Source organism: Gorilla gorilla, chromosome 6, assembly GCF_029281585.2.
Source record: "Gorilla gorilla gorilla isolate KB3781 chromosome 6, NHGRI_mGorGor1-v2.1_pri, whole genome shotgun sequence".
In the NCBI taxonomy this organism is placed as follows: Eukaryota; Metazoa; Chordata; class Mammalia; order Primates; family Hominidae; genus Gorilla; species Gorilla gorilla.
The window spans coordinates 163,781,548-163,808,482 of NC_073230.2; the positions used below are offsets into that span (position 1 = coordinate 163,781,548).

The following is a 26,935-nucleotide window of genomic DNA, read 5'->3' on the forward strand; positions in this document are numbered from 1 at the left end:
CTCGCTCTTTTGTTTGGCTTCCCTCTCTCTTTCTTCTTCAGTTAAGGTATCAGATAACTGGTCAATGAGACTGACCAAATCATGAGTATCAGAAGTGGCCCAACTTTGTCTTTTCATTGTTAGTTCCAATTCATCTAACTCATTTGTAAAACTGGAGTCGAGTATCATTTCGATGATTAGCACAACTTTCTTCGGATAAAACTAAATATTCTTTAAAATTTTTTCCACAGCCCTCAAAGTATATTACTGACTCATCTGAATTTTGTTGATATTGTATTTTGTTCCAGTTGACTACCCTGAAAAACTGAGGAGATGGCCTGATGCAAAGCTTTTGCTGTTCTTCAAGCCTGTCTGTGGTCCTCTTCTGAACATTTATGAAGATCCCTAACAGATTTCTCCAGTGAGCTTTGTCTAGCCAGCCTTTAGCTTTAATTTTGGCTACTAACATGTGAATCTGTTGCTAGAAGTCAGAATAACTAGGGTCATAAGCTTGGATATTTAATTCAAATTTCCCAGCAAAACCAATAGGAACCTGGTGAAGATCAAGGAATTCTTTTAACTATGCCTGTAAGTTTGATCATGATTGATAAAGCAAGTTCCCCTCTACCAGATGCTGGATGAAATGGAGCCAAACCAGTGGGAGCAGGAGGAGGGGCAGGAGGAGGAGGAGGAGAAGGTCAATCAGGGCTGGGTAGTTCTGACAAGGAGGCTTAGAGAGACACGGGAGCAGGGAGAGAAGAAGAAATTTCAGTGTTTTTTAAAATTCAGTAATGGTTTTAGAGTGCTTTTTATTTTCTTCCTCTAAGGGAAGAATTCTGTCAAAACCTCTTTTGGATGCTTCTGGGTGCCATTGGAAGTAACTCTCTTAATTATTTTATTTGATTCCATGGCTGGCTTTTTAAAATTGTGCATATAAATAAACTAATCTAGCTATTTCAAAGATAATTCTCTTTGATCATTGTAATTTAGGATCTTCTTAGGTCAAATAAGACCATTTCTCCAACTATCGACAGGAGGTGGCGCCATAAGTCTTGTACATAAACCCCGCTGGAGTTTCCAAAGGTGCATTGCTTAATGAGGGCTTGGTTATAGATGGATAATTGCTCATAATTTGGATTCTCTTTTAAAATGCCCAAAGGCTAAAAGGGAAAAGTGTTTGGGGTCCAGTGTGCTGCTTAGTAGGGATTATTCCTGGAGGTATCACCTACAAGTAGCTTCTTCCCTCTTACCTACCTCAGAGAAACCCAGACATTTCTGGGAGTTCAAGGCACTGGGTGACGAACCCCTTGTGTGTTGTGTGCCCCGGGGGTTAAGCAGCTCTCCCTGTGAGTTCTTCTCTGGGGTTTGTTGTGAGCTTCCACACCCTTGTGTTACCTCCATTGCCTAAGGTGCCTTTCAGCTGGGAGAAAGAGTGCTTTTTGTCTTCAGCTTATCACGTCCTCATTCCAACATTTTACAAATTTTTGGTCACTCAGGAAGAAACTTTAAATCTCAATGTTAACCAAGACCCAAAGCCTGGCTGGTTTAAAGCCACAAATTTGGCTTAAGCCGCAAACATTCACTTTCCCCTTTTAAAAAGAAAACTGCTTTCTCTTTAACCAAACGTCAAATGAGAGAAAAGGTTACAAACTTGAGCAAGTAAAAAAATGTCCAATGAGAGAAAAGGTTACAAACTTGAGCAAGTAAAATGTCCAATGAGAGAAAAGGTTACAAACGAGCAAGTAAGACGAACGAAAACTTAACCTAATAGAAAAGTGAAACCACAAACCTGCCAATAGCAGAATCTTTAGAGAAATGACTCGAAACTCCTGCCTTAAAGCCCTAAATGGCGGCTTCAATATCAGCCCCATTGAGCATGAAATTCATTTACTTAAATAAAATCTGAATCTCAGCCCAAACCTGGGAGATTCAAAACCTGAGAGCGGTCTTACCAAAGACGCCCATATGTCTGGTGAGGTCAGTCGGATGCAAGCAGTTTGTGCTGGTACCAGGGCCCCAGCTACTGATGAAGTGGCAGGAGTCCACGGAAGCCTACTTCGAAGTTCCCGGGGCTTCCAGGGGAGGTGAGAACACAAGTGACGGGAGAGCCTGGGGAGGGACTGTCTGGTGAGTAAAGGTTGTGCTGCTCTGTGGATGAAATGTCTCTGAGGTCGTAAACATCTCAGAGCCGCCTTCGGGAGAACGGGTGATAGTCATCTGGGCTGATGTCACCTCCAGTGTCCTCTCCTGTGATCTGTGTTAATCTTCCCAGATTGACGAGATTCCTGGGGAGGCGATTCATGACAGCTGAGTTCCTTTTGGAGGATCCGTCTTCAGGCAGGTAAGGGGAGCTCAGAGGAAACCTCTGCCTGCATCCGCTGATTCCCAAGTGCCCTCAGCTCAGAGGGATCAGCACTCCCAAGTGCCATGGGGGTGGCATTTCCTGAACTCCTTCAAAGCAATAACAACAGGCTGGGCGTGGTGGCTCACGCCTGTAATCCCAGCACTTTAGGAGGCTGAAGTGTGAGGATTGCTTGAAGCCAGGAGTTCAAGACCAGCCTGGGCAACATAGGGAAACCCTGTCTCTACAAAAAATAAAAAGAAAACTTAGCCAGGCATGGCAGTGCACACATGTGGCCCCGCCTACTCGGGAGGCTGAGGTGGGAGGAGTGCTTGAGCCAGGGTGGTTGAGGCTGCAGGGAGCTGTGATTGCACCACTGCACTCCAGCCTGGGCAACAGAGTGAGACTCTATCTCAAAACAAACAAACAACAACAACAACAAAAGTGAAACAATAACAACAACTTTTACAGAACGGACATTTGGGATCTACATGCCACACTCCTAAATGCGTCTCTTTAAGCAACAGGTGTCACAGTCTTAAACCTTGTTGTCCTTACCCTCTTCATTCTAGGCACCTGTTTCATTCCAGGTAGGGCTTCCTCCTGGTTTCCTAACACGGCGGGTTGAGACAGACAGCAGAGAAGGACACTGCACACCTCTGCAGGGTCTCCCCTCTGGCCCACCAGCCCTCCCTTCTCCAGCAGTGAAGACCTCACTATGTCATCCAAGCAGGAATAATATAGACAGAAACCCCAGAAGCCCCAAAGCTCTGAAGCCTAAACCACAAGTCCCACGAAGTCCCACAGGGCCCACTGGGCAGAATGGCGTGAACCTTCAGGGTTTGTTTGGTTTTATGAACCATTTAGTCATTCTTTCTCCTTCCTCCCATGGTAGCACTAAAATACATTCTCAGGCTCCCAAGTATATACGGGGGGGGGGGGGGGGGGGGGGGGACGGAGAGGGGAGGATATTGCTGATTGGAAAACAAAACAAAACCTACTTTTACTAATCTCAATATACAGATTAGGCTAATCAGATTAAATAATTCTGAAAGTTTTCAAAATTTCGTCGTTAGATTTTTCATTATTTTAGAGAAGAGGTCTTACTCTGTTGCCCAAGCTGGACTCAAACTCCTGGGCTCAAGCGAACCTCCAGCCTCAGCCTCCTGAGTAGCTGGACTACAGTTGCACACCACCATGCCTGGCTGAAATTGGTTTTTATTGAGGGTCTTGATATGAAAAAAAAGTCTTTGAATCTTAATGTTACTTTTTCATTTCTTCTTGGTGACCAAAGCATCCATATTTTAATTTTTATTTGTTTATTGTTGGCTGGAGAGCACTGCCTTCCTCATGTACTATATGCATCAAGCCCTCTCCCCAGCCTGAAGAACACCATGTTCCTCTTAGCGATCCTCAGTAACAAGGCGTGCCACTCAAAGAACTACAAAGATAAGGGTTTGGGGTTTATGCTGGGGAAAGCTCATGACCCTAGCTGCAGGAATAGAGGACTGAGCCTCCCAGGTCCTGGAAAGCAGAGGGAGGATGCCCCGCTCCGATTTCCTCGGCACCTTTGCAGAGCTCTTGGTCTCCTGCCTGTGCCCTGCAGGCCTGACTCACTCTCCTCTCTGCACGTGAGACTCTGCACACTTCCTATCGTGTTTATTGACACATGGCAGCCTCAGCCCTCTGTTTCATGTGACCTCCCAGCTTTGCTCTCTACAACACCTAACCCAGTCACTTTCTGTGTCCTACTTCAACATTGCTGGGAGAAAAAAAGTCTGATTGGCATTTGAGTTTGAGAACGAAGGCTTGAAAGAGCCAGTTTGAAGAATGGGAGCAAGGCCTGGCTAGAGCACTAGTCGACAAACTTTTCCTGTAAAGGGCTGGGTAGTAGATATTGCAGGCTTTGCAGGCCATGAAATCCACGCTGCATTGTAGTGGCATGCAAGCTGCCATAGCCAGTCTGTAAATGAATGAGTGTGGCTGGGTCGCATTAGCATTTTATTTCCAAAAATAGCAGGTGGCCAGATTTGGCCCATGGACTGTAATTTTCCAATTCCTGAGATACTAGAAACAGAAGTGTTTTGTTGTTGTTTTAACTAACTGTTTATTGAAGTACAGCAAACAGAAAAGTATACACATTATAGCATTGTATGAACTATCACAGAGTGATTACACGCATGTAACCACCAACTATGTGAAGAAAACATTGCCTGCATCCCAGAAACTATGTTTGCACCCTTACTAGTCACTAATCTCACACTCCTCCCCAAAAGTAACTAAAACTCTGATTTGTATTGTCAGTGGTTTCTCCTGTTTTGGACTTTATATAAATGAAGTCATATTGTATGTATTTCTACTTTCTGTCTAACTTCTTTGTGCGATATTCTCCCAGTGGAATTCATCTGTATTGTGGTTTGTACCAATGGTTCATTTCTTTTTATTGTTATTATAATATTTTATTGCATTACTATAATAGTATTTATTTCATTCTACTGTAGATGGACATTTAACATTGTTTCTAGTTTGGGGCTGCTGCATGTCTTTGGATGAATATGTGTACACATTTTTGTTGGAAATAGAATTGCTGGTCCAACATAGATAGATAGATAGGTAGGTAGATACATAGATAGATAGATAGATTTATTATTGAATATATATAACAAAATTTTCTTATTGTTCATTATAATTTCCAAATGACTTTTTTTTTCTATTTGGTGTGGAATAACTTTCATATCTTCCATTAATTTTTTAGACATAGTTCTTTTATTTGAACATATTTTTGATACCTGGTTTAATGTCTTTGTCTAATAAGTCCAACATCTGGGCTTACTCTGGGACAATTTCTTTTGAGTACTTTTTTATGTTTATAGGCCATACTTGCCTGTTCTTTTGTGTGTCTCCTAATTATTTGGTTGAAAACTAGACACTTTAAATAATATATCAACTCTGGAAATTAGAGTTGTTGCTGTTTTTGTGATTGCTGTTGTGGTGGTGGTTTATTTGTTTAGTGATGTTTCTGGATTGGTATTGTAAAGTCTGCATTCTTTTTTGTGTGCAGCCACTAAAGTATTTACTTGGTTAGCTTAGTGGTCAGCTAATGATTGGACAGAGAATTTCCTTAAATGCCTTCAACCAATAAGCCTCCCCTTGCTCATGGGCTGTTTGTTAGGGTATGTCTTCAATGTCCCTGCAATTCACAACTCCACCTTAGTCTTCACTCCTGCTTGATCAGACCCTCAAGAGCCACTGGAGTAAGTACTTAGGGCCTTCCTGGTCTCTCTTGGGCCTGCATGCAGCCGTGCACACAGGAGGCCTTCTAATCCCCCAGGAATAAGTTGGAGCTTTTCAAAGCCCCTAAGAATATCTCTGTCCCTAGACTTTCCTTGTAAGTTTTATATCCAATTTCTTTTTTTTTTTTTTTTTTGAGACGGTGTCTCGCTCTGTCACCCAGGCTGGAGTGCAGTGGCACGATCTTGGCTCACTGCAAGCTCCACCTCCCGGGTTCACGCCATTCTCCTGCCTCAGCCTCCCGAGTAGCTGGGACCACATGTGCCCACCACCACGCCTGGCTAATTTTTTGTATTTTTAGTAGAGACAGGGTTTCACCATTTTAGCCAGGATGGTCTCGATCTCCTGACCTTGTGATCCTCCCGCCTTGGCCTCCCAAAGTGCTGGGATTACAGGTGTGAGCCACCATGCCCGGCCTTTTATATCCAATTTCTTATCTGCCCTAAGTGGCACCACCACTTTTTACAGCTGGGATGTTGAACAGTTAGTGCTGATTGATTTTCACAAATACCCTGGGGATGGGGCTTTCCTCACTGGGAGATCTGAATCAGGTCAAATAAAGGTGAGCCTTGTGAATGGAGCTTGAATAGGAGCTGCCAGCCCAGGAGAAAGATTGATGATTCTCTGGGAATGAGGTTTTTGGGGCTCTGAAGCTGTCCTGCCCCTCTAGTCCGTCCATTAGGCTGTTGGTTTTCACTACTACCACAGTTCCAAGGCTGCTGTTTTTCAAGGCTGCTGCAGAGCTGATGGTGGTTGAGGAGGTGGGACTGGGGAAGAGGCAAAGTTAAAATTCCACAAAGCCTGCTGTTTACTGAGTTTCAGCCATTTTCTTTAACAAACACTCTGAATTGTTCCAATCCTATTGTTAATATCCAGAGTTCTGAAAAAGTGGATTTTGACAGCTTATGCTACGTCCCTTCTCTTATGGAGGCACAGATTCTTGGAGGGCCCTCTGCCATCAGTTCACACATCCTTCTCCAGGCATTATGGCTGGTGGTTTTTATTTTTTACCATGGTAAATTTTAAATCTTTTCTAGGCCAAAATTTTTTTTAGTATAATAAAAGACACAGAAAAAAAAGCATACACACACACACAGAGTAACACACATACAGTAACACACATACACAGAGGTACATTGGCCTATTATTTAATTCTATATGTGGATGTTGGGTTTTGTGTTAGTCTGTTCTCATGCTGTTGTAAAGAACTGCCAAAGACTGGGTAATTTATAAATGAAAGAGGTTTAATTGACTGACAGTTCAACAGGGCTGGGGAGGCCTCAGGAAACTTACAATCATGGTGGAAAGTGAAGCAAATATGTCCTTCTTCACATGGCAGCAGGAAGGAGAAGCATCGAGCAAAGAGGGAACAGCCCCTTATAAAACCATCACATCTCATGAGAACTCACTCAATATTATGAGAACAGCATGGGGGTAACTGCTCCCATGATTCAATTACTTCCAACTGGGTCCCTCCCCCAACATGTGGGGATTACAATTCAAGATGAGATTTGGGTGGGGACACAGACCCAGACCATATTTTACACACTGGCCCCTCTCAAATCTTGTCTTTTTCACATTTCAAAACACAATTATGTCTTCCCAATGGTTTCCCAAACTCTTCAGTCATTTCAGCATTAACCCCAAAGCCCAAGTCCATAGTATCTTCTGAGACAAGGCAAGTCCCTTCCACCTATGAGCCTGTAAAATCAAAAGCAAGTTAGTTACATCCTAGACAAATGGGGGTACAAGCATTGGGTAAATACGCCTGTTCCAAATGGAAGAAATTGGCCAGAATGAAGGGGCTACAGGCCCCATGCAACTCTGAAATCAAATAGGGCAGTCATTAAACCTTAATGTACCAAAATGATCTCTTTTGACTCCAGGTCTTACATACAGGTCACGCTGATGCAAGAGGTAGGCTCCCACAGCCTTGGGCAGCTCTGCCCCTGTGGTTTTGCAGGGTACAGCCCCCCACCCCCCGCCAGCTGCTTTCACGGCAGGCTTTGAGTGTCTTTGGCTTTTCCAGGTGCATGGTGCAAGCTATTGGTGGATCTACCATTCTGGGGTCTGGAGGATGGTGACCCTCTTCTCACAGCTCCACTAGGCAATGCCTCAGTGGGGACGCTGTGTGGGGGCTCTGACCCCACATTTCCCTTCAGCACTGCCCTAGCAGAGGTTCTCCATGAGGGCTCCACCCCTGCAGCAGACCTCTGCCTGGACATCCAGGCGTTTCCATACATACTCTGAAATCTAGGTGAAGGTCCCCAAACCTCAATTCTTGTCTAATGCACACCTGAGGGACTAACACCATGTGGAAGCTGCCAAAGCTTGGGGCTTCACCCTCTGAAGCAATTGCCTGAGCATGTATCTTGGCCCCTTTTAGTCTCAGCTAGAGCTGAAGCAGCTGGGATGCATTGCAACTAGTCCTCAGGATGCGCACAGCAGTGGGGGGGGGCCCATGAAACCATTTTTGCCTCCTAGGCCTCCAGGCCTGTGATAGGAGGGGCTGCTGCAAAGGTCTCTGACATCCCCCAGAGACATTTTCCCCATTGTCTTGGTGATTAACATTTGGCTCCTCGTTACTTATGCAAATTTCTGCAACTGGCATAAATTTCTCCCCAGAAAATGAGTTTTTCTTTTCTACCGCATTGTCAAGCTGCAAATTTTCCAAACTTTATGCTCTGTCACCTCTTGAATGCTTTGCTTTAGAAGTCAAAATTCTAAAACAGAATTCTAAAGAAATTTCTAAAGTTCAGAAATTTCTTCCATCAGATACCCTAAATCATCCCTCTCTAGTTCAGATATCTAGGGCAGGGGCAAAATGCCACCAGTCTCTTTGGTAAACTATAGCAAGAGTCAACTTCATTCTAGTTCCCAACAAGTTCTTCACCTCCATCTGACACCACCTCAGCCTGGACTTCATTGTCCACCTCACTATCAGCATTTTGGTCAAAACCATTCAATAAGTCTCTAGGAAGTTTCAAACTTTCACATATCTCCTTGTCTTCTGAACCCTCCAAGTATCTAGGAAGTTCCAAACTTTCCCACATTTTCCTGTCTTCTTCTGAGCCCTCCAAACTGTTTCAATCTCTGTCTATTACCAGTTCCAAAGTTGTTTCCACATTTTTTGAGTATCCTTATAGCAGCACCTTACTCTCTGTGGTACCAATTTACTGTATTAGCCTATTCTTACACTGCTATAATGAACTGCTGGAGACTGGGTAATTTATAAAGGAAAAGGTTTGACTCATACTTCCACGGGGCTGGGGAGGCCTCGAGAAACTTACAATCATGGCAGAAGTTGAAGCAAACATGTCCATCTTCACATGGTGCCCAAAAGGAGAAGTGTTGAACAAAGGGGGAAAAGCCCCTTATAAAACCATCAGATCTCATGGGAACACACTCACTATCATGAGAATAGCATGGGGGTAACTGCTCCCATGATTTATTTACCTCCCACCAAGTCCCTGCTCCAACACGTGGGGATTACATTTCAGGTTACAATTCAAGATAAGATTCGGGTGGGGACACAAAGACAGACCATATCAGGTTTTGAACACAAGGTTTAAGAGAAGTTTAAAGAAAGTCCTGTGGAAGAGCTAAATATGAATTCACAACAGAATCTCCCCTTGGCCAACCTCCTTGTCATCAGTTCACTGGCTAAACTAGTGCTCTGCATTTCCTTGTTTTTAAATTGTGATGAAATATACACAATACAGAACTTAACACGTTAACCATTTTTAAGTGTACAGGTTTGTTACTTTTAAGTGCATTCACATTGTTGTGCAGTCATCACCACCTCATCTCCATTACTTTTTTCATCTTAAAACTGAAACTCTATGCCCATTAAATAACTCTCCACACTTCTCCCAGCCCCTGGAAACCACCATTCTACTTTCTGTGTCTTTATATTTGACTACTCTAGGAACCTCATGCAAGTGGAATCATACATTATCTGCCCTTTGTGACTGATTTCTTTCACTTAGCATTATATTTTTAGGTGTAGGATAAATCATACACTATATGTCTTTTGTAACTGATTTCTTTCACTTAGCAATAAATTTTGAAAGTTCATCCATGTTGTAGTGTGTGTTAGAATTTTCTTCCTTTTTAAGGCTGAATGATATTTTTAAGGCTGAATGATATGCCCTTGTATGAATAGAACACATTTGTTTATTCATTCATCTAATGATGAACACCTGGTTTGCTTCCACCTTTTCTCTATTGTGAATGCTGCTACTATAAACATGGGCTTAGAAATATCTTGAGGAGCCCCTGCTTTCAATTGTTTTGGGTGTATACCCAGAAGTGGGATTGCTAAATCATATGTTAATACTATTTTTAATTTTTTGAGGGCATGCTGTACTGTTTTCCATTTTACATTCCCAACAGCAGTGCACACATGTCCAATTTCTCCAAATCCTCACCTACATGTGTTATTTCCTGCTTTTTTTTTGACAGTAGTTATTCTAATGAGTGTGGAGTTGTTAGGGTCCAGCCTCAACACCACCCGTGGGTACCCAAAGTTTGGTTGTGACAAAGGAATGAGAAGAGACAAGTTAAGAGTGAAAGGTGGGGAGCCAGGGGCCAGTGCAAAATGTGGAGGCTGCAAAAGGCTCAGAGCTCTGGTTTCCACACTATTTATTGAGTACAATCACTTAGATCTGAGAAGCAGGGGTTCAGGGGTGAAGTGGGGAAAGGCAGACAGTGCGTCATATGTGTAATGTATAGCAGTGGCGGTTTAAGTGAATCTCCTTTGTGCTCAAATAGTATATCTTTAGTTACTTGGTGGGAGTGGGCTTAACTAGGAGCCTGCATATCTAGCCACATTCTAATGCTTTATAGGAGTGTCTTTCTCCTTGAACACAGTGTTTATGGATAAGAGAGCAAGTCTTGCTCAGAGCATGGGAACATATTGGCTATAAGAAAGCTTTCTTCTTCAGAGCCCTCTTGTGGCTTTCCGCAACTTATTGTCTCATATTTTTATGGCCAGTTTATGCAGGCACCCCATAAGCCTTTCTCCCAACATGGAGTGGTATTTTATTGTGACTTTAATTCACATTTCTCTAATGATTGGTAACACTGAGCTTTCTTTTTTTTCTTGTGCTTATTGTCCATTTATATGCCTTCTTTGGAGAAATGTCTATTTCAAGTCTCTTACCCATTTTTTAATTAAGTTGATTCTTAGCTGTTGAGTCATAGGAGTTCCTTATATATTCCAGATATTAATCCTTTATCAGATATATGATTTGCAAACATTCTTTCCCATCTGATGGGTTGCCTTTTCACTTTGTTGTCTTTTAATATATAAACATTTTACATTTTGGTGTAGCCCAATTTATATTTTCTTTTGTTGTCTATGCATTTGGTGTTGTATCCAAGAAGTCACTGCCAAATCCAATATCATGAAGCTTTTCTATGTTGTCTTCTAAGAGTTTTATAGTTTTAGTTCTTAGCTTTAGGACTTTGATTCATTTTGAGTTCATTTTTGCACATGGTGAAAGGTAATGTTCCAGCAACATCCTTTTGCATGTGGGTATCCAGTTTTTTCCACTAGCATTTGTTAGAATGACTGTCCTTTCTCCCATTGAAAATCTTAGCACCCTTGCCAAAAATCATTTGGCCCTATGTGCAAAGGTTTATTTCAGGACTCTCTATTTTATTTCAGTGGTCAATAAGTCTTTATGCCAACATCATACTGTCTTGATTGCTGTCACTTTATAATATTTTGAAATCAGGAAGTGAGACTTCCAACTTTGTTCTCTTTTTTCAAGATTATTTTTGCTGTTCACTCTTGAGATTCCATGTGAATTTTATGGTCAAGTTTTCTATTTCTGGAAAAAACATCATTGAGATTTTGATAGGGATTGCATTGAAACCATAGATTGCTTTGGTTGGTATTGACATCTTAACAATATCAAGTCTTCCAATCCATGAACATGGGATGTCTTTCAATTTATTGGTATCTTCTTTAATTTCTTTTATCAGTATTTTGTAGTTTTCAGCATACATATCTTTCACCTCCTTGGTTAAGTTTATTCCCAAGTATTTTATTCTTTTTAATGCTATTGTAAATGGAATTGTTTTAATTACCTTTTCAGATTGTTCATTGTTAGTATATAAAAACACAACTGATTTTCGTGTTGACTTTGTATTTTCTGGTTTATTAGTTCTGTCAGGTTGGTGTTTTTGTTTTGGTGGTATCTTTAGGGTTTTCTACGTATAAGATCATGTCACCTGTGAACTACCCCATTAAGCTTTATATTTTAATTATATTTTATTTCTACATGTTCCTTTTGATACTTTTTCAAATCTGCTGGGTCATTCTTCATAGTTTCTTATTTCCTGCTAATATTTTAAGACTGCCTCAGGAGATATTAACTCTGTTGTGTTCTCTCATAATTCCAAATTATGTGGTTCTATTTCCTATTTCTGTGTCTGGTGTGTGCCCATTTTTGTTCATGATGCCTTGCTTCCTTGCTATTTTCTCTGTGGGATAAGTATGTGTTTAGTCCAAGATGGGGAGGGGGGTATCTCCAAGGAGGATTTGTAATTCCTTATGCAATTGCTTTAGGGTGCTACTAGCCTAAATTCTGAGCTTGAAGGGTTTTTGGACCATCCATGTATTGTGAATTAGTGCAGCAGCCCTAAGGTTCAAGACTGGCAGTGACTCCCAGGGTTGTTGGGGGCAGATTTAGGTTTATTTCTATTTCATATTTATACCTAGGGTATAGCCCTTTGGGGTTCCAGTCTTAGGGAAGGAGGATCTTCTATTTGACTCCTCACTTTGGGCAGGTCCTGAACACTTACCTTCTCCACAGTGAGGCTGTGAAACTCAAGTTCAGCTGCTTGGACAAATGCTCTCAAGGCAATGGCCTCAGTGCTTAGCTAGTCCCTGAGTTTTCATCTTTACTTAGTTCTTGGCCTGAGTACTCCTGTTTTGCCAGCTCATGGGTTTATTTTCTATATCTAAGGTCAGCATTTTTCATTATCAGAAGGATAACTAGTCAAGGTAGCTGCCCACCATATTGCTAGAGATACAAATGTCTCCGTGAACACTTGAGGTCTCATACCATCAAGATTCTCATCTCACCTTGCCAACCATTCCTTTGATATCTTCCACTGACCACTGAGAATTGGTCTTCAAGCCCCAGTCCTTGGCAGTACAAAGGGTAATTAGGAAGTGTTGACCTACAATTACCTAATGCCACTATGATAACTCCCCAGTAACGGAACTCAGCTTACATGCTTACCCAAATTGCAGCCTTAATTTCACTATAAAATTTTCTCTGGCTGCCTTACCAAGCTCATTGTTTATATCATTATCACTAATTTCTTTTCTCCAAATGTAATATTTTTAGTTTAAATCATGAACAAAGCGATGTTGTTTTCCTTTGAAACACCCCCTTTTTCCCTAAGTCTGTCCTAATTCCAGGTCTTACTACTTCTTATAGAGGTGAATCCAACATGTTTTGTTCCCTTACCTGCCTTCACTGTGTCTACTTTCAAATTAATCTTTCTGGAATAGTTTTTATTATATCCCCTCCCCCTACAAAAAAATTAAAACTATTCCTTATTTTCCCTCTATGATAATTTTAGTTGAACACATTTTGAGCAAATGCCTATAAAATGCCAAGCAATGTACAACAATTTGGGATACTGTCAGTTTTCTATTGCTGCTGTAACAAATTGCCACACATTTAGTGGCTTAAATGAGAACAACTAAAAACTATTGTTTTATAGTTCTATAGGTCAGAAGTCTGGTGGAGTCTCATTGGAATAAAATCACTCTTAGTTCCTTGCATCTGTAGGACTAAGGTCCCATTTTGCAAACCACTTTCCTGTCTTCCTCTTCCACTGTGAGGGGTTCACGTGATTTGCTCGGGCCTTCCTGGATAATTCTGCCTTCCTCTTCCACTGTGAGGGGTTCACATGGCTCGCTCGGGCCTTCCTGGATAATGCAGGCTCATCGCCCCATCTCAAGGTCCTCAACCTTAATCACACCTGCAAAGTTTCTTTTGCCACTAAGCTAACATAGAAGCCACAGGTTCTGGGGATTAGGTCTAGGACAGGGACTCCCCAGCCCCCAGGTCACGTACCAGTACCAGTCCACGGCCTGTTAGGAACTGGGCTGCACAGCAGGAGCTGAGAGGTGGGCGAGTGAGCATTACCGCCTGAGCTCTGCCTCGTATCAGATGACTGGCAGCATTAGATTTTCATGGGAGCACGAACTCTATTGTGAACTGCACATGCCAAGCATCTGGGTTGTGTACTTCTTATGAGAATCTAATGCCTGAAGATCTGAGGTTGAACAGTTTCATCCTGAAACATCCCCTAAACCCCTACCCAGTCTATGGGAAAATTGTCTTCCATGAAACCACTCCCTGGTGCCAAAAAGGTAAGGGGCTGCTGGTCTAGGGTATCTTTGGGGGGCTATAATTCCACCTACCACAGATAACATAGGTGAAGAAGGCCTCAATCTGTCTCTGAGGCTTTATTAAGGCAGAGAGAAACAGAGTGAGAACAAGTAACCACTCACCTCTAAGACATCTATTCCATTGTATCAGAGAGGGCTGAGGACACAAAGAGGAGGAAATTAGAAAGAATGTTTATAAAGATCAGGAAGGCCTTACAGTCTAAATGAGGGGAAAGCTTGCCAGATAGGAATGGGAGTTCTTCTAATAGGAAGAGATAGCATATAAAGTGAGAGAGGCCTGTGAAGTGTTTGGCAAGCTTGGGTAATCACAACTGATTCCATGTGACTAATGGGGAGTAAGGGGGTGGGATGGTGACATTACAAGAGATTAAGATGCTGGCCGTGGTGGCACGCACCTGTAGTCCCAGCTGTTTGGAAGGCTGAGGCATGAGAATCGCTTGGGCCCGGGAGGTGGAAGTTGCAGTGAGCCAAGATCATGCCACTGCACTCCAGCTTGCACTAGAGTGAGACTCGATCTCAAAAAAAAAAAAAAAAAAAAGATGTGAAACATCTCATCTTGGACTCTGTTTTTCTTTTTAGCATTAATATGAGAAACAGAATCTTATTTCAGGAAAATTACTCCTGGAACAGTACAGAGGTCAACCTGAAAGGAAAGCGACTGGAGAAAAGGAGACAAATGTAAAACCTTGCTAACATTTACAAGAGGAAAAGAAATGAACACAGTGAGCATGGGGAGAGGTAGATATGAACAGCTCTGCAGCTGGAGGAACAAACCTTGGAAATAAGGAGAGGTGACCTGTGTTTAGCTGCACCCCTAGAGGGTGGCATCGGCTGAGGAGCAAGCCCAGCAACACTGAAGTTTAGAGATGGAGCGGCTGGGCGGTGGGCGAGAGAAACTCTTCGGGGACACATGTGGTTCATTTCAGGAGGTAGCTAAACTTTCTACAAAGTTAGTACGTAATTACGCACTTATTTTTTAATTCAACAAAGTAATTTGGGAGAGCTTCATGGGGAGCAGCACTGAGGTTTAAAGAGCTGAGGATACAATTATCTTCATTTAACTTACTTTCTATGCTAAAATATTTCTTAAAAATAAAGTTGTGCAGCTATTACTATTCAAATATTTACTTAAATTACCAAATATTTGCTAGATTGACATATGTTGTTTAACTTTTCCTAATAAGACTAAACTCCTAGAGCTAGGATACGCATTATTTCTTCCAAGTTTCCTCTCAATACCTAGCAGATAGATTAAAAACACACTTTTTGTGAGCTATCAGGTAGATAATTTTAATTATCCAACACAAACAATCTTGGGATGATTTGGATGGATTATCTATGTCTTCATCATTGGCATTCACATTGCCTGCCGTTCTTACTTGCCAGTGTTACAGAATTCAGGGTATACTGAGGTGGCAGCTCGGTGATGGACAGCTGTTCATCTTCTCAATGATCAGCCACCCCTGGTCACTGCACGCTGGAAAAGTACCTAGTGCAAGGGAAGGACCTCCATTTTTAATTGCACTTTATGTTAACTTCAAAACTGGCACTAATTCAGTTATTGGAAGACACTTAACTATCTTTTGAATAATTTGAGTATATAAACATACATAATATCCTTTTTCAACTCTAAGTGGTGTGAAATCTAAACAGATCAAGTACTTCCAATGAAAATTTCAGAATTGAGATGTTGTCTAAGTGTAAAATATACACTGGATTTTAAAGACTTGGCATCCCTCAAACAGTAAAAATATCTCAGTAATTTCTAAAAATATTGATTACTTCTGACAGAAGCAATATTTGGATGTATTGTCTACATATTAAAACATTTATTGTAGCTACTAAAAATGTTTAAATTACAATTGTTCCCATTATATTTCTATTAGATGACATCGAGCCAGATGAAAATACGATTAAATGAGATTTTCATGTAAGAAATAATTTGTCTGATCTAATCATTTTTTTCTAACAGGTATTTACTTGAAATCTTTTTATTTTTATATGTTCATCTAAGTCCCTCTTAGTCACCAAATCAATGCTTAACAGCTGTGCAAGCCAGTTGGCTTTAGACAGCTCCTGGAGTTTTTAAGGATCATTTCTTGGCAGCTTTAGAAAAAAAAGCACCAATTGAAAGGTTAATCAAATCAGTCGTATTTGTATGTTGGTTATATAAACACCCTGTCTCCACCAAAGATTAAACAGACGCATTATACTCTACCCAGAAGGCCCATTTATTCTGTAATGATTGTCACTTGCCTTCAAGCTTCTAAGTAGTAGGGAAATACTTTGAATACTTTGCAAATGAAAACTCTATTCTGATTTATGAAATGCTTCCACACTGCCAGGATTCTACAGAATCTAAAATATTTTATAGCAACACCAATTCTACCTGTGGTACACGAGGGGAAAAGGTCAGTTCTACATCTACTCAAAGATAAGTCAGTATCTAAGTTTATTTAGGCACAAAAATAGAAGCTTAAAAATAGACATATTTTGAGGCACAATGTTGGTTAAAAAAACAGCTCTGAATGTCTGCGACAGCACTGGTCAGCACGATCTAAAGATATTAGCAGTTACTGCCCTGCTCATCTTTAATAAACAGGCGGTCTCCTACCATTTTATCACACCTATGATCCAACAAGACGTGTACTGCAACAGGGTCTGGAAAGCAGCAGGATGGATGCAAGTTCCGTAGCGTCACTGGTTCTCACTGGTTGCGCCTGTGCTTAGTGATTGCAAAATAATCTGAATCCACCCCTGCCTGGGATGGAGTTTATTACGGTGACAAAAAAATGGCTGGCTTCTAGAAATTATTTCTTCAGGTAAAAATTGACTGGAAAATATTTTGTCTTGAAACTACTTAAAATGTGATCCGGTTTGATGCAAATTATAAGTTATGCAAAAAATGTGGAATAATAAAGGATTACTCAATTCTAAGTTCAAAAGTACATTTATTTAAAATGTGGGCAAGATATCAATATAAAAGAAAACAGAGTATAAGAAATAAAAATAATCAAAGTACAAAACATTTCAAATCTTTAACATCCATAATTTAGAGATAGCAAGGTCTTTATTTACACCATTTTATTTCTAGTTGAAGTCCCGTAACAGTTTTGTGAAAACATTTAAAAACCTGGCAAATGAATCATAAAACCTAATGTGGGCTCTTAAAGTCATATAATACAAAACATAATTTATGTTTCCTCAGAATAAAATTGCACATCTTAAAAAGATGCAGTATATTTATTATATCTGTCTTCCTGCTTCACAGTCTGATCCCCCAGGAAAGCAGCTGGAAAACAAGAGCATGTGAAGGAAGCGCGGCAGCTCCTCGCCAGCCAGACAGCCAGCCCCGCACCGCAGGAGTCGACATGCACGGCAGCCTAGACGCCATCAGTTAAACTTATATGTAGGCTTGCTGAGGAAAACGACTTTCAAACACAAGGCAAAACAAAAACATGAAACCAAGGGTTCCAACATTCATCACCCAGTTTCAGGGACACCCTTGTAGGAATGCTACAGCCTCTTTCTTACCCATTCAAACCAGTCGCTCTGCTGCATACCCACATCACAGGAGGCCCTCAGCCCCGACACACAGGCTCACTCAGCCCAGGGACATCAGCACCTGTGCCAGCTCCGCAAGGTATCCACCACGCGGCCAGAACTGAGGCCCAGCAATAGCTGAAATGTCCTTTAAATTAACATGTACAACACACAACCCCCAAGAGCTGACATCCCCAAAGCCCTACCACAAATAGCTGACTCCTACTTATACCTGCAGGAGCAGGTACTGACCTCTGCAATTCTAAACCGTCCACTTTGGGCAAAATTCATCAAGCTATGGATATGAAAAAAGGCCCCCAAGGTAATACTCATAAGTCTCCTGTATGACTTTTAAAGCAATTTCTTCTGAAAGTAAATGTAGTGTAGAATAGGCTTTCACAAATATAAATATGAATGCTAGGAAAAAGTCTGGAAAAAATGCAAGAGTACATGTTGTATAAAAACCACATGCTTATAGCATATCTGTAAAAATTTAACAGGCCTCTTATCATTCCTATCAGTAGCTCCTACAATAATTTTCTAATAGATGGCGGTATGGAATACAGCAAGCTCTGGTATGAATGATAAGAGGGTTTCTGCACCAAGCCTCATTCCAACTAGACAGGCTATTTATGGCTAAACATGACATTGGATTCTGGGACTGAGGCAAATTTTACTTCTTTTTTTTTTTTTTTTTAAAAACAGAGTTTCGCTCTTGTTGCCCAGGCTGTAGTGCAATGGCGCGATATTGGCTCACTGCAACCCCTGCCTCCCAGGTTCAAGTGATTCTCCTGCCTCACCAAGTAGCCGTGATTACAGGTACGCGCCACCATGGCCAGCTAATTTTTTCTATTTTTAGTAGAGCCGGGGTTTCACCATGTTGGCCAGGCTGGTCTCGAACTCCTGATCTCAGGTGATCCACCCGCCTTGGCCTCCCATGCTGGGATTATAGGCATGAGCCACCACGTCCGGCCAAATTTTACTTCTTAAAAGTGCTTTTCTCTCAGTGATAGCAAGGTCTTCTGTCTACTATTATAACCATAAGCTCTTTAGCGTTAAGAGGAAAATGTTTGATAAATGTAATTAACTGGATGAATGTCAGTGTATTTAAATGTAAATATACTTAAATGTAATTACCTGGATGAAACAGGCACGCACGAAGAGAAAAAAACTCGGCAAGGATGGGTATCATTCTGACCTCTGTGCCTTACTGAAGCAGTCCTATCCCAAACACAAAATTCCCCTGCTTAAGGAAAGGTCCACTGAAGTTGACACTGGTCAGAGGTGGCAGAGGCTCCCACCCTCACAGAGAGGAGGAGCTCGGCCCTCCAGCCTCATTGCAGGAGGCCCAGGGAGAAGTCCTGAGAACAGCCCTGAGAGAAGGTGCTCTGCAATGGGAAACAGAATTTTCCCATAAGGACCTGTAAGGCATGTTTTGCTTCACTGATAGGCTGTTCCTACATTAAAATAATAATTCAGAGATTTTTAATAAGGAATTCAAATAACAGATGATGAGCTTTATTTTTTCCTGAATGTCTGAAATAGAAAAAAGCCTAGGTGTCAATATTCTAATGACTGACCTTTGCATTTTCCTGACATGTTGATGAAGTATTCATTCTGCCGCTTCTATTTAGTAGTAATTTATCTCCCATCCCAAAGTTCCTGAGTACAAAGACTATATACGAACTAAATTTCATTTGGAAAACTATAAACTCAAAGGTGAGCTGATAAAAAGAAACATATATTTATTTTTGCAATTATTTTCTATTTTATCTAATTGTCAAATTCTTTAATACCTCCATAAACTAGACAGTATAGATCCTTTCTAATTAACATCACCTATTAAAACTGAACTCTCAGTAAGTTAAGAGAATATTTTTACTAGCAACTCAAATGAATATTCTGAAGAGAAAAGAATTGTTCACTGCATAAATCACAATAGCAAAGAAAGGAAAAATGGCTTGCAAAACAGGAAAGGTACTGCCTTATTAACCTGGGAAATCCATTTCATATCTAACCCATCTACTTTTTATTCTCTTTTGAAAAGGATATGATTCATAGTCCAGCGTTTGAGTGAGCACTCCAGTCAGAACGAACTCTGCATTGTGAACATCTGAACAGGGTGGAAACAGACACTTGTTAGAGATCCACTGCTATGCGTGCACACATACTCACACAGGTAAGCGGGGAAACGTACCTATGCCTCTGGCAAAATATTCTCGGCATAAATGAAGGTCATTTTCACAGGATATTAAAATTATTTCCGACAAACTCTAAGGAAAAGAAAATGAGTTTCTCAGTGACCGAACACTGAATGTGATATAGGGCAATGACGGACTCGCTGGCGGACTCCACTCTACCCACCGAGTTCTGCTTGTGCTCCATGAGCTTCCGGAAAGATGGCTGCTTGGATAACACCTTTCCTCCTGCACACTCTACGATTGCCTTCATAGTGGAAAGACTTGGGCAGATTCCAGGTGTGATGTAAAAATATTTTGCCTAAAATTAAATGAAAATATATGTATTATGTTCTTAAAATGCTTTAATTTTTAGAGTACATAATTTTCATAGATTCTGCCCTGAGACTTTTGACAAAATTTCAAATTTTATGACATTATGAAGGTACTATTCTCCTACTAGCACTCAATCTGAAGTGGAAGAGGAATCCAGCTATGTAAATTTGGAATGTAAGCATTTTCACATGTTAAGTATGCCTGAAGATGATTTAAAGTAACCAGAACTTAAGTCCCTAAAACAAAGTGTTTTGTGAATAAGCAAGAATATTACAAATATTTTTCACAATTTCTATACAATTTTAAATCAGCATTATATTTCACCACACTTATCTGCCCAGCAACAGCCTCTGGCATAGCATGCTGCCTGGCTTATAGCCCTTTTCTTTATTTTCTCCATATTATTTGAACTCAGAGCAGGAAATGATATTGATGCTTAAGATTTAATTATCTAACAAGATTGCTCCTGAGGATACCACAAAATACTATTCTGTCTGAAACTGCAAATAATTTCTAATTCCTGTTGACTCCTTAAGAAGGTTAAAGAACCGATTATCTTTATTGATTTACTTAGTTCTTTGGTACAAAAAAAATTCCTAGCTGTTCTAACACTTATCTAACATTAAAAATCTTTTAGTACTGAATTATATCTATGCACACACTGAATATTTTCCCAAGTATCTTCTCCAGCTGAATATACATTTACTGACAATAGTACGAAGTAAGCGATGTCCTCTAAAGATTTATTAAAAGCAGAAAAATGAACATGCCTCTTAACCAATTACTCAAAAACCTATTCTTTGAATAACTTATTTCTCATAGATGTATTTATTAAATTTGTGTACTTATTTTTAAACATTATAGTAAAGAAAAGTTCTCTAGAGATGTGCTGTGGTTCACAGGAGGAAGACCTCCAGTGGCAATGTCCAAGAAGGAAGCCAAGAGGTAAATGGGATGCAGGGTGAGCCCAGCTCCCCTGGAGGCGCACTTCCCACCAAATCACCTGGTAGTTCCCTTGAGCAGGTCCGTGTGTTATGCTTACTTGGACTGATTTACTTTTCCCTTAAAGTGTACCTTAAAGAGTGGAGAAACGTGTGCCCGTTTTAAGGATTCTTCCAAGCTGAAAGAGAAAAGTACTTCTGCCTCAGCATCTCGGAGAATGTAGTTCTGCTCATCTGGAAAACAGAACAGCACATACTCTGAAAAGTGTGGACACATGAAGTGTGGCAAGTGTGACCCACAAAATTCTCGCCCATATTCAGGTACATAATATTACAGCTACATTTACCTGTACAGCCTTCGGATATTTAAATGTCACCATTATATTTCATTTACTTCCCTCTAAAAACAGCCAGACCAAAAAAAGACAGGCAGGTATTTTTTCTCCTAGATCAGTGGTAATTAACCATTTGGGGTCATAAACTCTTGAAAAAAACGGGCTGGGTGTGGTGGTTCATGCCTGTAATTCCAGCACTTTGGGAAGCCAGGGAAGGAAAGCTGCTTGATGCCAGGAGTTCGAGAACAGCCTGGGCAACATAGTGAGACTTCATCTCTACAGAAAAATTTTAAAATCAGCTTGGCATGGTGGCATGTGCCTGTAGTCCCAGCTACTCGGGGGACTGAAGTGGGAGGATCGCTTGAGTCTGGGAAGTTCGAGGCTGTGGTGAGCCATCATTGCACCACGGCACTCCAGCCTGGGCAACAAAGTGAGATCTGGTCTCAAAATAATAGTACTAATTTTTTTTTTAACAACAAAAATGTAAAAAAAGAAAAAAAAATACTGAAAAATATGAACCCTCTTCCCATAGCTGCTCCTCCCCTCTTTACCCCCCCACTATTTTAGGAAGTTCACCAACTTTCCAAGCCCGCAGATCTCAGGTTAAAATCTCCAGTCCTAGAAAGACAAGTTTCAAATAATCCCATCCAAGTGTATATTATATATATATATATGTTATATATATACACTAACTCCTCAAGGACTTGTAGGACATTGGAGTCATGTGGCTCATAATCAGTTAGGTAAATTACCAAACTTTAAAGATTTACCAAACACACATTCAAGTATACAAAAGTATACAGCAATTTATAAAGGATAGTTTTATCAATTTTTAAAGACTTCTGACAATTATTAATAATTGACAGATTTTCAGTTTTCATAGCAACATTTTAAGAAATGTGTCAAAAGTTAAAGATCACAAAATGTTTTAATCTTCCTATAAATATGCCTCATATTCAGAAAACCATTTCTCCTCTGCCGCCATTTCCTACCAACCATACAGCATAATAAGGCAGCTCAAACCCAATAATATATATATCAAAAGCAGAAAACAAGGAAAAGTGATTTGGGATTGGCAAACTGGGGTTTGCCAATATGTATTTGCCAATACATATTTTAGGATTTGTGGGCTATGTATTATTTCTCCTGCATATTCCTCTTCTCTTTTTTAAGCAATATTTAAAAAATGTAAAAACCATTTTCAGCATATGGACCAGTTTGCTGACTGCTGGGCAGGAGCAACCACATCATGACAGAAATGCAGGGATCTGTTCACCAACGGCCAGAAATACAAAATCAATCCCTGAGTCAACCAGCAGATAGAAAGGCTGCTTTTTAGGTGAAAGGAGAAAAAGAATGTCTAAAATTTGGAAAAACAAAAAATGATGAATTAAAAAAGGAACAAAATAAGTACTGTTACACATGAGATGGTATATTTGAAGTGTTACTTTCAAAGCTGATATGCCTTCTGAAGAACTTGTGTGAGATCACCAAGAATAGTTAATGTTTATAATAGAGAAAACACCACCGGGTGCAGTGGCTCACGCCTATAATCCCAGCACTTTGGGAGGCCGAGGTGGGCGGATCTCTTGAGGTCAGGAGTTCAAGACCAGCCTGGCCAACATGGTGAAACCCTGTCTCTACTAAAAAATACAAAAAAATTTAGCCAGGTGTCGTCGTGGTGGGCGCCTGCAGTCCCAGCTACTAGGGAGGCTGAGGCAGGAGAATGGCTTGAACCCAGGAGGCAGAGGTTGTAGTAAGCCAATGGCACCACTCTACTCCAGCCTGAGCAACAGACTGGGTGAGACTCTGTCTTAAAAAGAAAAGAAAGCAATATTGAAAAATACAATAATACAGCTAAGATGATCCTGTCACGGATGAGACATTGAGATTTTGGTTTTTTCAAACAGGGTTATGTTAACTTAGTAGTAGCAACGTAAAGACTCAACCTGAACATTAAACTTTTCATGGAAGTACAAAAGAAATGAGTATCCTAGAAATTGATTATAATATTGATGTCTCAAATTTTATGTAAGTTACACATAAATATAAAATCCCAAAAACATGCATCTACCAAAACAGGTGGAGAAAAGAGTCTTTTCAACAAATGATGCTGGAACAACTGCACATCCATATGCAATAAAAGGAATCTGGACACAGACTTTACCCTCTTTTAAAAAAAGACTGACCCAAAAATGGAACACAGACCTAAATGTAAAATGCAAAACTATGAAACTCCTAGAAGATAACACAGGAGAGAATCTAAGGGACCTTGAGTTTGGCAATGACTTTTTAGATACAACACCAAAGACACAATCCATGAAAGAAATAGTAAGTAACCCGGACCTCACCTATTAGAATGGCCAAAACCCAGAGCACTAACACCAGCATATGCTGAGGAGGATGTGGAGCAACAGGAGCTCCCATTCACTGCAGGTGGGAATGCAAAATGGCACAGGCACTTCAGAAGACAGCCCGGCGGTTTCTTACAAAGCTAAACATACTCTTACCATATGATCAAGCAATTGCAACCTTGTTGATTTACCAAAAGGAGTTGAAAACCTATGTCCACACTAAAACCTGTACATGGATGTTTTAGCAGCTTTACTGATAACTGCGAAAATTTAGAATCAGCTAAGTTGTCCTTCTGTAGGTGAGGGGCTGAATAGATACATTCTGACAATGGAATATTATTTAGTGCTAAAAAGAAATGCTTTATGAAGCCATGAAAAGACATGGAGGAAGCTGGGACGTATATTGCTAAGCAAAGGAAGCAAATCTGAAAATCCTATATACTGTAGGATTCCCAATATGTAACATTCTGGAAAGGGCAAGACTATAGAAAGAATAAAAGATCAGTGGTTGCCAGGGGTCAGCAGGCAGGAAGGAATGAGTGGGTGGAGCACAGAGGATTTTCAGGGCAGTGGAACAACTCCATATGACGCTGTAATAGCAAAATCATGTCCTTACACATTTGTTAAAACCCAATGACTGTTCAAGGCCAAGAGTGAGCCCTAATTTAACTATGGACTTTGGGTGACTGGCCAAGAGTGAGCCCTAATGTAACTATGGACTCTGGGTGACTAGCCAAGAGTGAGCCCTAATGTAACTATGGACTTCGGGTGACTGGCCAACAGGGAGCCCTAATGTAACTATGGACTTTGGGTGACTGGCCAAGAGTAAGCCCTAATGTAACTGTGGACTTTGGGTGACTATGACCCAAATGTCAATGCAGCTTCATTAACAGTTAATAAACATTTCACTTTGGCGTGGGATGGTGACTGTAGTGGGGGTGGCGGTGTGTGTGCATGGGTATGGGCTGGGGTATATGGGAACTCACTGTGCTTTCTGTAATTTTGCTGTGAACCTAAAACTGCCCTAAAAATTGTCTATTTTTAAAAAACAATAATTATAAACTGGAAAAATTCTCTTAGGAAATCCTAAAATATGGAAGATAAAATATGAAATGTTTTCTCACTATTAAATGTTTATAACAACCACTTTCTAACCCTCAGAGAGCAACACAGCAAATACTTATTAACAGTGCCATAAAGAAATAAAAGCTAGTCAACCAAAACTTCCCATCAAATAGGAACTGTAAACTTTATATACAGATAAAACAACCATATTTTCACAAACTGAAACTTGAAAAATTAAGTAAATTGGTCATTCACTAAATTGGCTGCTTGGCAAACTAATTTTCAAAGAATTAGCATGTTCTTGGTTGGAAAAGAAAAAGAATAAGCAAAGTCAGAAAGTAACAAAAAAGATCTCTAAAGCTGGGTGTTGCCCAAAAGCAGCCGATGGAGCCAACCAGAGGCTGGAACATTACAGACCTGCTTTCCCCACCACCCAAGCTGGTGTATGCCATGCTCCCACAGCAGAAGCTAAGAAAGTACACTTACTATTTCTATTAACGAATAGACTATCTCCTTCTAAACTGTATAACATTATATGAAATTGGAAGCTAAAATGTTTGTAGTAATTGTTTCTACTATGTTTTTCTTCTGCCTTCATTAAGTTTTATGTTTCATTAATACCTTTTTAGAGTCAAAAAATTTTCAAAATTTCAATTAAAAAAATTTCTAAATACCACTTAGTACATGCGAGCCGCATTATTTCACAGATTCTTTGCTAATTTTCCTCCCCTCTGAAATTTATTTATGAACCCACAATCAGTGTCTGTGGCACTTCGGTGGCCATTTGTGGACATACGTGGACTGGAAAAGATTCAGTCACCCACATGAACGTTCCTAGCCGGGAGGAACAAGGCCATGCCTTGCCTTCCTGTTCCAGCTGAAATGGTGAATAAGCATCCTTTTTGTGATCTATTTAGTGCTATTGCTTTCAAATTTGTGTGCTTTATGTTGGTGATTTTGCTGTTTAAAATGTCCACAGCCCTAAGTGCAAGAAGGCAGTGATGTGCCTTACGGAGAAAATATGTGTCTTAGGGAAGCTTCATGCAGGCGTGAGTTACAGTGCTGTGGATCATGAGTTCAATGTCAATGAATTAACAATACACATTGAATAAGGTGTCTTTAAACAGAAACACACATAAAACAAGCTTATATATGATTGGCTGATGAAAATGTAGTGAACAGAGGCGCTCAGGAACCTAACCCCGTGTTTACCCAGAGACTACAGTACAGCATTCACTCAGTGTCTGTGCAACTTTAGAGAGCATAACTACCTGTATGACAAGAATTGCCTGAATATCATAGTTGAGGATTTAGTCTTTTCTTCAGATTAATGATTTATTCTTTCCTGAGTCTTACTGCCTTAGATATACAGAATCATAAAATTTTAACTTTACTTCTAGCTTTGCTATAAACAGCAATCTTAAGTATCTTTATTTTTCTGGGTCTTCTCATCTGTAAAATTAGACTACATGAACTTTAAGATACATACACTTCTAATTTATTTACATAAACATGAATTATATTTAAAATCTGTGGCCAAAAATGTGACATGAATCTAAAATATTTTAAATTTAAAAGATGGATTTAATGACGACTTGTGTCTGTTAAGTGATAAATAAGGTGAGTTTAGCCACAAGAGTGTAACGGGACCTAGTAGCGCCCCCTGCAGGCCTTGCTTGCTCCACAGCCACATGACTTGCTCTTCCCTTTGGCAGCTGTATCTTTCTGCTTAAGGGGTCGGGGGCGAGGGAGGCATAGGTGAGAAAGTGTGAGAACACGTCAATATAGGGCAAACAACTGGCACAGAAAAATGAGCATGTGGATGCTCTAAATCAGGGGCTGGTGATCAATATCATTGCTACATGATGGAGTAGCCAGGGAGCTCAGTTTTAGTGCCAGTGTGGTTGGGGCAGAAAAACCAAATGAGAAAAACGACTGAGAATTCAGTGAAGCTTGTCATGGGGCATGTGTCTGAACCTTTCAACCCAGACAGGGCCCAGGGGAGGATGGAGGACACAGCTGGGGAAGCTGAGAGGTGCCTGACCTAGATGACGCACTGGGGACACCAACCCTGCAGACACAGGGTGACATCATTCCTATGCAGGACAGTAAGGGCACATAGCTGCCCTGGCT

The 26,935-nt window shown here is 40.6% G+C and overlaps 1 protein-coding gene and 1 long non-coding RNA gene across 7 annotated transcripts in view; one reads left to right on the forward strand and one right to left on the reverse strand.

The window, feature by feature from the left end:
* Positions 1 to 1,715: 1,715 nt before the first annotated feature.
* Positions 1,716 to 25,482, forward strand: LOC101140659 (uncharacterized). 3 transcript variants are annotated; one of them, XR_010134795.1, is made up of 9 exons: positions 1,716 to 2,063; positions 2,252 to 2,320; positions 17,323 to 17,916; positions 18,300 to 18,413; positions 19,642 to 19,773; positions 19,920 to 20,071; positions 20,972 to 21,052; positions 21,177 to 21,369; positions 22,589 to 25,482. It is a non-coding gene; the product is annotated as an uncharacterized lncRNA (long non-coding RNA). The 3 variants fall into 3 exon arrangements; XR_008681236.2 differs by having other exon boundaries at positions 19,642 to 21,052; XR_008681237.2 differs by having other exon boundaries at positions 1,730 to 2,106; positions 19,642 to 21,052.
* Positions 16,983 to 26,935, reverse strand: part of PAXIP1 (PAX interacting protein 1) — a 59,276-nt gene continuing 49,323 nt past the window's right edge. For all 4 annotated transcript variants that reach the window (XM_055392182.1, XM_063708876.1, XM_063708875.1 and 1 more), the window contains 5 exons: positions 21,182 to 21,282; positions 19,959 to 20,093; positions 19,792 to 19,867; positions 19,643 to 19,707; positions 16,983 to 17,456 (listed from right to left, as the gene is read on the reverse strand). In XM_055392182.1, coding sequence (XP_055248157.1) covers positions 17,445 to 17,456; positions 19,643 to 19,707; positions 19,792 to 19,867; positions 19,959 to 20,093; positions 21,182 to 21,282 — 389 coding nt within the window. In that variant the 3' untranslated portion in view covers positions 16,983 to 17,444. The remainder of the gene's footprint in view (positions 17,457 to 19,642; positions 19,708 to 19,791; positions 19,868 to 19,958; positions 20,094 to 21,181; positions 21,283 to 26,935) is intronic.